At 40.4% G+C, this 12,009-nt stretch overlaps 1 protein-coding gene across 2 annotated transcripts in view; it reads left to right on the top strand.

Annotated features, from left to right (window-relative positions):
* cadpsa (Ca2+-dependent activator protein for secretion a) overlaps positions 1–12,009 on the top strand; it is a 563,574-nt gene that overhangs the window by 411,550 nt on the left and 140,015 nt on the right. For both annotated transcript variants that reach the window (XM_041192084.1, XM_041192085.1), the window contains one exon: positions 10,066–10,172. In XM_041192084.1, coding sequence (XP_041048018.1) covers positions 10,066–10,172 — 107 coding nt within the window. The remainder of the gene's footprint in view (positions 1–10,065; positions 10,173–12,009) is intronic.

Here is a 12,009-nt window from a genome sequence, read left to right as displayed (position 1 = left end):
GTTTCAGAGGACAACTCACCATCATCTTCTCAAGGACAAATAGGGAGGGGCAATAAATGTCAGCAACACCTACATCCCATGAAAGAATTTTAAAAAAACTACTTAATTGTAAAATTGTTCATTCTTGATAACTGGAGAAGCAAACTTGGGCAGGATTTTGCCCTTAGCGTGCAGCCTCGGCGGGGGCGGTCAGGAGGCTGACCACTGCCTGCGATTGGCTCCACACCCCAATTTTACACGGGCGGTCCAATTAAGGCCCACCCAGCTGGAATGCAAGCAGCAGTGCTCAGCACTACCTTTGTGGGCAGGGGGAGGGGGGCAAGCAGGCTGAGTGCGACCTTCACACATGCGCGCAAGTGTGTGCTTCATAATCTCCCTGAGACATAGACCTGCCTCAGGGAGATGAAGCACTGTTTTTTAAAAAAATAAAGGAAGTAAAGTAGTCATAAAACATGTCCCCGCATTTGACTCTGTCAGATCAGCTGGGACATGTTTTTAGTTCAAAAATAAAATTTTTATTTGATGTTTATTTGCTTTAGGAAACCTCATCCTGGAGTTCCCTTCCTAAACCTCTCTTTTTCTCCACCTTTCTCTCCCCCTGAAACACTACTTAAAACTTTCCTGTTTGACAAGCTTTGTTTCACCTAAACTAATGTCTCCTGCTTTGGCTCAATGCCAAATATTAATAATACAAGGAAAGTTCTGCTTCTTCCAATAATCTACTGTTTAAATTAACAATTAAATAAAGCCTTCAGGCCTTCCATCACAGGTCTAATATGTTAAGGTCCTATGTAATGAAATTAATAATAACCTTGTCTTGCATCATGTAACACCTAAAAAAGAAATCAGATATTGAGCACTGATATTGGTCTTGACATTCTCCAGTTTGGAGAAATGAGACATAAAGCATGTTGCCCAAACCTCTAATGGAATCACAAATGAAATTGACAAGGTGTCACATTGCTTAGAGGGAAGTGTAAGATGTGCAAATTTATAAAAGCAATGAAAAAGCAGAAACCTAAAATGACATACTTGTGGTAAAGATCTTTTTATGCTTGGAAGCAACTATTGAGCCGCTTGTGCACTAGAAATTTTGAGAAGTTCAAGAATGTACATGTGGATTACAGAATAGTGTAACAGCACAAAGATAATTTCAGCAAGGAGCTCTGCCAGCCACAAATAGAAAGAATACAGATTTATATGACACCTTTCACAACCTGTGAATTTTACAGTAAGATAGAATTGTTATGTACCTATAGGAAGGTATCAATTTCATCCACCACCAGCAAGTTTGAAAAATCCTGTTCATATTGTCTGTGATTTTCCAGTATGCGACTGACAGAAAGTCAGGTGCCTAAACACCAATGAGGACTAAAAACCTTGCTAATATGTGACCTGACTGTGTTTATAAGCACTGATTGTTTATAAGTGCATGTTAGAGCAAGCAGTATCGGTGAAGTACCCAAATGGGCATGTATACCATATATACACCCGAACACCAATCTAAAGCAGAAGCCAGCATAGATGCACATAGTGATACAGATTAAAAGGAAGATAAGGAACCAACAACTGATGTGTTCAGCATTATTGAGAAAGGAGTAATCATGGTAGTGATACACTCAGCTTTGGACACAAAGGAAATCAATACAATCCTCACAACTAGCACGAAAAATTATAATGGAAGTAGCTTAGTGGAGACTTTTTATAATGGTGAAAAAAACTCCATAAATCCAAACTATATTTTCTGATAAAGGGGTATAATGTATCTTAATTTTCAGGTAAAGATTTTGGGATGAAACATTGCCCTGCTGAGTCTCTGCTCTGTTTTCCATCCACTATAATTTCCAATCCAGATGATCAGCCATTTCTTTCACCCACCCCTTCAGCAGCATACACAAATCAGATGGGATGTTAGAAGACATCATGGCTGTTTTTTCAATGCTATGAGTGCTGCTCTGCCTCCAAAATGCATCTGCAGTGCACTCACAACGCTTCTGGTGTTGGTGAGGGTATTAGTGCGCAGGGAGTGACAGCTGGAAGTATGCAGAGTAAGTGGCCAGATCATTAATTAAGAAACAGATAAAAAAGTTGTAGGGGTAAATTTTTATGGTGTTCTTTCACTCTTCCACTGTAATTTTGGTGTTTACATCACTTTTTTAGAATATCCAGGGCTTTATAACTTCATCACTAGAGTGGTTTTCCTGATGGAATTCTTCCATTTAATATTAACTGCAACCTTACAATTTTTACATATATCTCAGACTTAATTGTATATTTTAGGATTTGTCTTGCATTGGCAAGAAAGTTGAATAGCCTTTGAAATGGCTCTCATCAACTGCAATTTTTAACCCATAGTAAGGTATAATATAAAGAGGTATGGGCTTTTCTGAATGCAATCTTGATCAAGGATGAGGAGGAGGACAGGAACAAAGGGGAATGAGGCAGTTTAATAGAAGGAGCAGGGCTAACCTGTTATTGTGCCCCACAAAAGTCTATAGGCCTCAGTAATCTAACAAAAGAATGAGTGAGGAGGTTTGCCTTTGCAGACTTCGATTCATTAAACCATGAATGACTTGTTCCAGTTTCTGCACACTGATGTACAGCCCAGGTGAACCACTTGAATGCACTGCAAGTTGTTGTCAAAGCCTATATAACTAACAACTTTTATGCCACTGGCTCCTTCCAAGCTGCAAGTGGCAACCACAGCAGCCATGCATTCCCACATCATTAATAACGTATTCTGCAAGCCCGAAGAATTCATCCATTTTGGGATGACTTCTAGACAATAGTATAAGAGGGCCTGCAATTCTATAATGGTGTTAGTTTTCATAAAGTTCAGACATGTAATAGATGGCATCCACATTGCATTACTGGCATCTAATGTGAACACATGGGAGTGATTTCATGGAGGTGGCAGGAAGATTGAGTTGGGAAGCTTCCTGACTCGACATACCTATCTCCTTTAAAAGGGACCCTGCCCACCATATTTTTGTTCCGGGCAGGCAGAGTGAGATGAAGTTGGGCCTGCTGCATCCAGAGGTAAGCCTGAGGTGGCAATGGAGGTGGGCGAATGGCCAGACAGGCAGGATAGAATGCCCACCTCTGTTTACTGGGGCATAGGCCCAGTTTTGAAGATAAATGTCAGGCCCTCAAACCCTCACCCTTCCTCACCAACACCCGTCCCCCTCACCCACTGCCCATTTCCTCTACACACTCTCCTCATACCCTTGGTGCCTCCTCACACCCTGAGTGCTTCCTCATATCCCGCTCATATCCCACATGCCCTCTCATACCTCCCCCATATCCTGCTCATACCCTCATACACCCCCATGTATCCTCCATAGCCACTCACCCAGTATCCACCATGGTCAGATCTTAGGATGTTTTGAAATGGACATTAAATAAATTTCTAACAAAATGTCCTTCGAAAACACCATACTGAAAAAAAACTCTCTTTCTAAAAAGTCATTCCAAAAAACCTAAATCCTCTCAAGTGGTCGACGTTGTAAAAAAACAAACCAACATGTGTGAGCGCACTGCAGATGCTATTTTGGAGGCAAAGCAGCACTCATAGCATTGAAAAAGCAGACCATGATGATAATGTGGGGACGTTTTTTTCCCAAGTAAAGGTTTTTTCCCTTTTAAAGGACTCTTGACATATAAATCACTTCACATTATTACACTAGACATCCCATGGGTAAAGTGTTCTTATGCATGAAAAAATGAAGAAAAGACTGCTTGGGATTTCTAGTCTTGTAATAGTCAAATTATCTTTTCAGGACAGAATCTTATAATCAAACACTGCAGTAACAACATGTCTAACTTACAATACAGTATCTAACTGTTGAAACAAAAATAGAAAATGCTGGATAAACTCAATAGGCCCAACAGGAGGGAGAGAAGAGTGTGAAGGCAAAGGCGCAGGAGATGGATCAGACATGGTTGAGGGCCCTGCCAACCACAGTGAGTGGAAAACCTTGGTTAAAGAAGAAGGAAGACATGTCAGAAGCATCGTTTTGGAAAGTGGCATCACTGGAACAAATGTGATGGAGACAAAGGAACTGAGAGAATGGGATGGAGTCTTTACAGGAAGCAGGGTGTGAGGAGCTGTAGTCAAGGCAGCTGTGGGAGGCGGTAGGCTTATAATGAATATTGGTGGATAGTCTATCACCAGAAATTAAGACAGAGAGGTCAAGGAAGGGAAGGGAAGTGTGGGAGATGGACCATATAAAGGTGATGGAGGGGTGGAAATTGGATGTAGAATTGATCAATTTTTCCAGGTGTAGACCATGAGAGCATGAAGCAGCACCAAAACAGTCATCAATTTACCGAAAAAAGAGTTGTGGGAGCAAGCCTGAGTAGGACTGGAACATGGAATGTTCCACATACCCCATAAAGAGACAGGCATAACTGGGGCCCATGCGGGTACCCAGAGCCACACCTTTTATTTGGAGGAAGTGAGACAGGGAGAAACTGTTCAGTGAGAGAACAAGTTCAGCCAGATGAAGGAGAGTAGTGGTGGATTTGGATTGTTTGGGCCTCTGTTCAAGGAAGAAGCAGAGAGCCCTCAGACCATCCTGGTGGAGGATGGAGGTGTAGAGGGATCGGACGTCCATGGTGAAGAGGAGGTGATTAGGGCCAGGGAACTAGAAATTGTTGACATGACGGAGGGCATCAGAGGAATCATGGATGTAGGTGAGAAGAGACTGGGAAGAGAATTGGAGGTGTCCTCAGCTTGTTCCTGCCCCACGGAACTCATTTCTTCCTATCTTGACTCCGTTCTTTCTCACCTTGTCCACTTCCCTGCTTCTTCCTTGAACAGAGGCCCAAACAATCTCCATCCACCACTACTCTCCTCCGTCTGGCTGAACTTGTTCCCTCATTGAACAATTTCTCCTTAAACTTGTCCTACTTCCTCCAAATTAAAGGTGTGGCTATGGGTACCCACATGGGCCCCAGTTATGCCTATCTCTTTATGGAGTATGTGGAACATTCCTTGTTCCAGTCCTACTTAGGCCCCCTCCCACAACTCTTTTTTCAGTACATTGATGACTATTTTGGTGCTGCTTCATGGTCTCATCTGGACCTGGAAAAATGTATCAATTTTGCTTCCAATTTCCACCCCTCCATCACCTTCACATGGTCCATCTCCAACAAATCCCTTCCTTTCCTTGACCTCTCTGTCTCAATTTCTGGTGATTGACTGTCCGCCAATATCCATTACAACCCCTCCAACTCCCACAGCTACCTTGACTACAGTTCCTCACATTCTGCTTCCTGTAAGGACTCCATCCCATTTTCTTAGTTCCTTCGCCTCCATTCAGTCTGTTCCGATGATGCCACTTTCCAAAAAGGTGCTTCTGACGTATCTTCCTCTTTCTAAACCAAGGTTTCCCACCCACTGTGGTTGACAGGGCCCTCAACCATGTCCAAGCCATCTCCCACGCCTCTGCCCTCACACCTTCCTCTCCCTCCCAATACCATGCTAGGGTCCCCCTTGTCCTCACTTATCATCCCACCAGCCTCCGCATTCAAAGGATCATCCTCTGCCATTTCCGCCAACTCCAGCATGATGTCACCACCAAACAAATCTTCCCCTCACCCACCGCCCCCCACACCCCCCACCCATCGGCATTCCGTAAGGACCGTTCCTTCCGGCCAATTAAGGCCAGCCCAGCATGACCAAAGCATGGAAGTGCTATGCACTCCCTGTGTGGGCGGGGGGGAATCCCGAAACCCAAGAGTGCGCTCTTTTGCGCATGCACACGAAAGAGCGCACTCATTGCACTCATCTCCCTGAGGCTAAATGCTGCCTCAGGGAGATCGGCTCTATAATAAAAAATACTAAAAATAGAACAAAAAAATCCCTAACGTCCCCTCATGTGACACTGTCACATGAGTTGGGACATGTCCATAATTTTTTTAAAAACTTAAATTAAATTTTTAAAAATCTACATGAAACCTCATTCCGCCCTTGGATGAGGTTTCATGTTTTTTCTAATGCCCACTGGGGCTCCTGGCCTGCCTGCCAACCTTAAGGTCCATTAATTAGTTCAATGACTCTGTCAATGGCCTCAATTGGCCATTGACAGGTCAGCTGATTTTGCTGAGCCCCCGCCTACCTGAAAATTTAAATGGGGCGCGGTGATGTTGGGAGCTCCGCCCGACCTCACCACGTGTCATTTTACGTGTTGCCGAGCGGGCCCCACCCCCCGCTCGCCGACGGTAAAATCCTGCCCATAGTTTTATCCCTACCATTTATCCTATTTTCAATCTTTTTTTCCCACCAATCCTCCCACCCCACCCCCACCAGGGCCAGCTGTCACTTGTTCATGTTGTTCTTTTCAGAGTACTTATCCTTGTCATGCTATTATCACATTCTGCTTTCTTACCTTAATGCCACTATCAGACACCTCCTTTAGCCCTTACCACTACCATTAACACTCCCTTTGTCCTTTTATTCATGACATCTTTGTCAAACTCTCCGTTGCCTCCACCCATCACTGGCCTTCTATCCAGCTTCACCTGCTCCACTCCCCTTAAACAGTATAAATTTCATCACGTTTTTACTTCTCTTTAGCTCTGAAGATGAGTCATATAGACTCGAAACGTTAACTCTGTTTTTCTCTCCACGGATGCTGTTAGAACTGCTGAGTTTTTGCAGCATTTTCCATTTTTGTTTCAAATTTCCAGCAGTATTTTGCTTTTATCTAACTATTGAAACTGAAAGAACTTTCTTTTTTGCATTTCAAAGCCTGTCAATGGAATTCCAGGAGCAGGTGACTTTTTGGGGTGGGGGTTCCCCCATGGTTGACGCTGTCTCTGAGAGGCCATGAGCCATGTCTACTTACTGAATGGGCCAGACTCCACTATAAATGTGAGAGTGGGATGGGGGTGTGGTGTTTAAAAAAACTGCCCACTTCCGCAATGGCGCCAGCAAGGGCAGGATTACGAAGAATTCCCCATGCCAATGCAAAATTTGTGGGAATTGCCACAATGGCTTTATTTTTGCACCTCTTATTCCCGCCGCTCCCAGGTTTTTCTGGAATAAGACCCAAGGCATTAAATGATATTAAGCATCTGAAGTATATATCATGGGTATAGATGGGTGCAGACAGCTAATAGGATAGAGAGCAGAGGTGCTAAAGGAAGACAGTAATGGGAGATAGATGTAAGGGTGTTTTTTATTCTATCATGGGATGTGCGGATCGCTGGCAAGGCCAGCATTTGTTGCTTGTCCCGAAAATTATCCAGGATTTTGACCCAGTAAAGGAACGGTGATATAGTTCCAAGTCAGGAAGGTATGTACCTTGGAGAGGAACTTGCAAGTGGTGGTGTTCCCATGCATTTGTTGCCCTTCTTATAAGTGATACTGGTTGCAAGTTTACACGGTGTTGTTGAAAGAGCCTTGACAAATTGTTGTTGTGCATTTTGTAGATAGTACACACTGCTGCCACTTTGTATTGGTGGTGGAGGGAGTGAATGTTTAAGATGGTGGATGGGGTGCTGATCAAGCAGGTTGTTTTGTCCAAGCTGGTGACAAGCATCTTGAGTGTTGTTGGAGTCGCACTCATCCAGGCAGGTGGTGAGTATTTGATCACACTCCTGACTTGTGCCTTGCAGATAGTGGATGTCTTTAGGGAGTTGCGGGGTCGGGGGTGGAGATGGGGTGAGTTACTTGCTGCAGAATACGATTGGTCCAGTTAAGTTTGAGAGAAGCTTGTGAGAAAACTCCAAACACAGTTTGTAGGTGGAAGAAATAGAAAACCATTGAAATAACATGCTCTGCATGCCAACTTATCTTTTGGTTTAAGAATCGAGGGTGATGGTTTTGGGGTTTCTTTACTGCCTAAGAAAAGGAAGCAGTGGTAATTCTCTTACATTATCTACCATTGTTAGGTTATTGGACTTCTTTTGACATTGAGGTGACCCTGTGACTTTCAGCAGGGCCGATGGCACTTGCTACCAGTAGGTAGAAGTCCTGCCCTTCTTACATAAATGCAGTGTGGTTAACTTGGCAAGTTCTGCAGCCAAGAAGTTTTAGCCCTCCCAACATTTCTCCTAATATATTATTTAACAAGAATATTAAGTTCCTTGTCTTCTCCAAACTTAAGTCCCATTGTAGCTTCTGTGTCTATCAGTCCATACAAATGCATCTAATTCTATAATATTTTGGAATATTGACCCTTAATTTTTCCTAATTTTTAATTTTTTTGATATCCCTTGCTAGAACTATTTACTCAATAGCTCTTCTTCTTTCCCCTTTTCTGATGGTATCTAAATCTGAGGCTTCTATTACAATAACTTCCTCTTCAGTCTCAAACCTGGACCTTCCCTAGACTACTGGTTTATTAGTTTTTTAAGGGACAGGAATGTTGAAAGCATTGATTCATTAATTGCTCCTTCTTATCTTTATTGACCAAGCTATGAGTGATCATAAAGTTCCAAACGCAGGGATGTCACCTAATTTTCAACATCACATCCTGGGTGTTAATCTGACGGAGTAAAATTGCACCATCATTGTAGAACCTCCTGAACACCTCATTGTCTTCAGTGGAAGTGGAATGTATACCAAGTGGGTGCTACAATGCATGAGCAATCCATTCTGCTAGATTATTGTCCATGAAATGAGTCCCCATTGATCCTAATTGTAGTCATCAGGAAAATAAACAACAAGCATACATCGAAGAAGTAAATGATAAACAAAATACCTGATTTAACAATAGATTTGAAAGCTATTTTCTAGGATAGAATTATTTTTAGAATTTTGATTTCCTGTGCCATTTCATTACTAAATTCAAATAGTTTCTGTAAAGAAAACCGTATAGCTGAGTATTTGAGTGAATTGCAGTATTTAACATAACTTGAATAAAATAACGCCAGCAAAAAGAGAATTTGACTGTAATATTAAGACAAATTTCATGTGTTGTGCTTAAATTATCTGCTATACGGTGCATTGTTGAGATCTTTCGAAACATCTAGTTACAACTGTAATTAGCAGTTACAAGATTACCTCCTGAATTATCGTAACTATGCATATATTTCTTTCACTATATGAGTTTTCCATTACTTGTATCATTGCTCACTCGGTCGCCTGCTTGCTTACTTTACCTGTCTCTTTCACTCATGCATGACAGCACGACGATCTTGGCCTAAACCACCGCCTGCAATTCCACCCATAAAAACGTCGCAAAACATTCTTAGTCAGAGAATCAGAGGCATGCCTAAACAAATACCAAGTACTGTTACAGCTTTTTATTTTAGTTGTTTGATTTTTTTTTTGTAATTTGTTGTTTTTAAACAATATTTTCCTTTACTTGCCTTGGTTACATTGAGTTTGTTACAAAAATATATGGTCTGATAGAAACTAATAAAAAATTGCTGTTTCTTTTTTATGGTTTGTTGAATTTCAACTTAGATCCTAGAAAGTAATACTCTTGCCTTCTTTGTTGAGCATTTGGTGCACACAACATTCACAAATATAGATGTCAGCACAAACTAACAGTGTTGCTGCATAATATATTGCATGATGACTTTAAGTTCTTTAAGTAAACAGTGTTGTACAGTAATATTTTTTTGGCAGCTAACAGTGTTCCAATTAGATCTTTCCTTTGGTGTTCTAGCTCTGTTTCAAATGGTGCCTTTTTACCTAAGGTTCTTTTGAATCCGTTGAGGAATTTTTCATGAAGCTCACCATTCAAACTCCCAAAAATATCACTGGATCCAAGCGAAAATTTAACAATTTACAAGAAATTGGATTGTTTCCCCCACATTAATGTCCTAAAGCATATTTACATTTTCATAGGTTTATCGGAATTTTTAAAATCAGAACATGAGTTTGAATCTGGATAGAATCCTAGCTGGAGCATTGTACTGGAATAAACGATATAGTATATATTATCTATTTTTTAAAAAATAAAATGCTTTTTTTAAGTATGTATTAGGTTAAGTACTTAAAATATGAAAGTACAAAAATTTAGAAATTGCTTTCTTAAAAGAGGGCGTGTGACTTGAGAAAAATGTAGTTTGTATGATGTTACTCATTTTTAATACTATTCACCACAGAAAATGTAGCACAATTAGTCACTCCCATCAAAAAACTGGAAGATACAATTCGTCTTGCAGAACTGGTTATTGAGGTGCTACAGCAAAATGAAGAGCACCATGCAGAGGTGAGTGTTGCACCTACTCGACCATAGACTATATGTTATGGTTTGAAGCCATTTTAGGGAAGTTGGTTCCTAATGAGAAAAATCAGTTTGATAATCCCTTGATGTTACTCACCCCAATCATTTTGTATATCTTTATTTACTGGGGTGATAGTTTTCTTCTAGTTGTTGTGGTGGCAACATTATAAATCGAGCATGTCCTCTTGAGTGGTATTTCCAGTGAAATCATAAAGTTATTATTTTAGAATACTTTTACAATCTTGCTCAAAATAACAAACTTCTTTCTGCTATATTTGTGTTGCTACAAAATAATGGCCAGATGAAATCTTATATCTTGGAAGCTCTTCAATAATAAGATGGTTTATATCAAAGAACCTGGATCTAAACTAGGTGTGATCATTGACTGTACAAATTCCATTCCTTCCAGCAGATGTTGTACAATTTGCATGTGGATACTATCCAGCTTGTTTAATCTCCCAAGGCAGGTGAATCACCATGGTACAACTTCTGAGAAGATAAAGCTCTATGAAATTCCTTGGCATTCCTTCCCTCCGTGGTCTTTTCAGCATGGCTAGCTTTTAAGATTTTAAGTGCTGGAATATTGATAAAGAAGCCTCAATAAAAAGTACATTATTTAAGTTCTCTAAAAATAGCATAGTGGACTACAACAAATAGAACTGCTGTATGTATTGGTGCTGGGTTTAACTATTCTAAGCTGTTGCCAAGCCCCAGACTCCTGATCCTCTTCCAGTATCCCAGTGTTGCTTTAACATTTCTCAAGACGTTTAACGTTGACCTGTAATATTTTATTCAAAGATAAATTCTGAAATAATGTCTGAGTAGGACAAAGTTAAATCCCAATTGCCTTGGTTGCTCAACACAATTGAGTGGCAATTTCAAGATTGGATGGCTGTAACGCTTAAATGGATTATGTACTGTTAAGTCAGGGCTATGATGTTGTAGCTCTGTTGTCAATACATGTTCCCTTCAAGCTTGACTTCCCTGTTAAGAGCGCACAATAATTTCTATATCATTAGATAATTTGCCTGTGTGCATAATGAAAGCAATGATATTAAATGCTAAGTAGTTTAACAATGGGGTAGCATTCAAAACTGAAATATGTTGTTTGTTTCTATAAAATCCCCCACTTTATCAGACTGATGTACATGGTAATGGAATATATTGCCTTTTACTCACACTGTGTGTGAGTATATGTATGAATTCATAGCTTCTGTGCATACCAGTTAATTTTTGCAGAAGTAAGCAGATTTAATTACGCCACACTGAAACTTGTAAAAGGTATATTTGCCCTCAAGGATTTCTAGCATGTCTGTAATGTTTCCATCTGTTAAAGCTTTTGTTTCATCTCTGAAATTAATTTGATTATATTTTTCAAAAAATTACTGAGATAAGTAAATTCCACAAAATGGCCTCCTTCTTCATAGTTATAACACCAAACATTTGTTATACCATTGCTAACAGTGTCTTTAGTTTTAAATATTTCTGAATGTTGCTTCATTTTCCAATGTGACTACTTTTTGCTGTTTATTTCTACTTTTTTGGATTACATTTAATTTTATATTGTTAGTGTGTACATGTTAACCTATAGAAAAAAGTGTGAAACTGGAGTATTGAATCCATAGTGCCTTTATTATATGGTACAAAATTAATGCACCAGTCCCAACTAATGCTTGATTTGCATATTCAAATTTCCTCCCTACTGTTCAATCAATATTGGATTACTACAGGGAAAAGAGGTATGTGACTAATCTGAATGAAATGAGTCACCTCCCCATATGTCTCGTGCATGTCCTAAAGATACCATCTTTCCTAATGGGAT

The sequence above is a fragment of the Carcharodon carcharias genome, chromosome 7 (genome assembly GCF_017639515.1).
Source record: "Carcharodon carcharias isolate sCarCar2 chromosome 7, sCarCar2.pri, whole genome shotgun sequence".
Taxonomy (NCBI): Eukaryota; Metazoa; Chordata; class Chondrichthyes; order Lamniformes; family Lamnidae; genus Carcharodon; species Carcharodon carcharias.
Note: the sequence above shows the minus strand (reverse complement) of the source record. Positions and strands in the feature narration are given on the sequence as shown.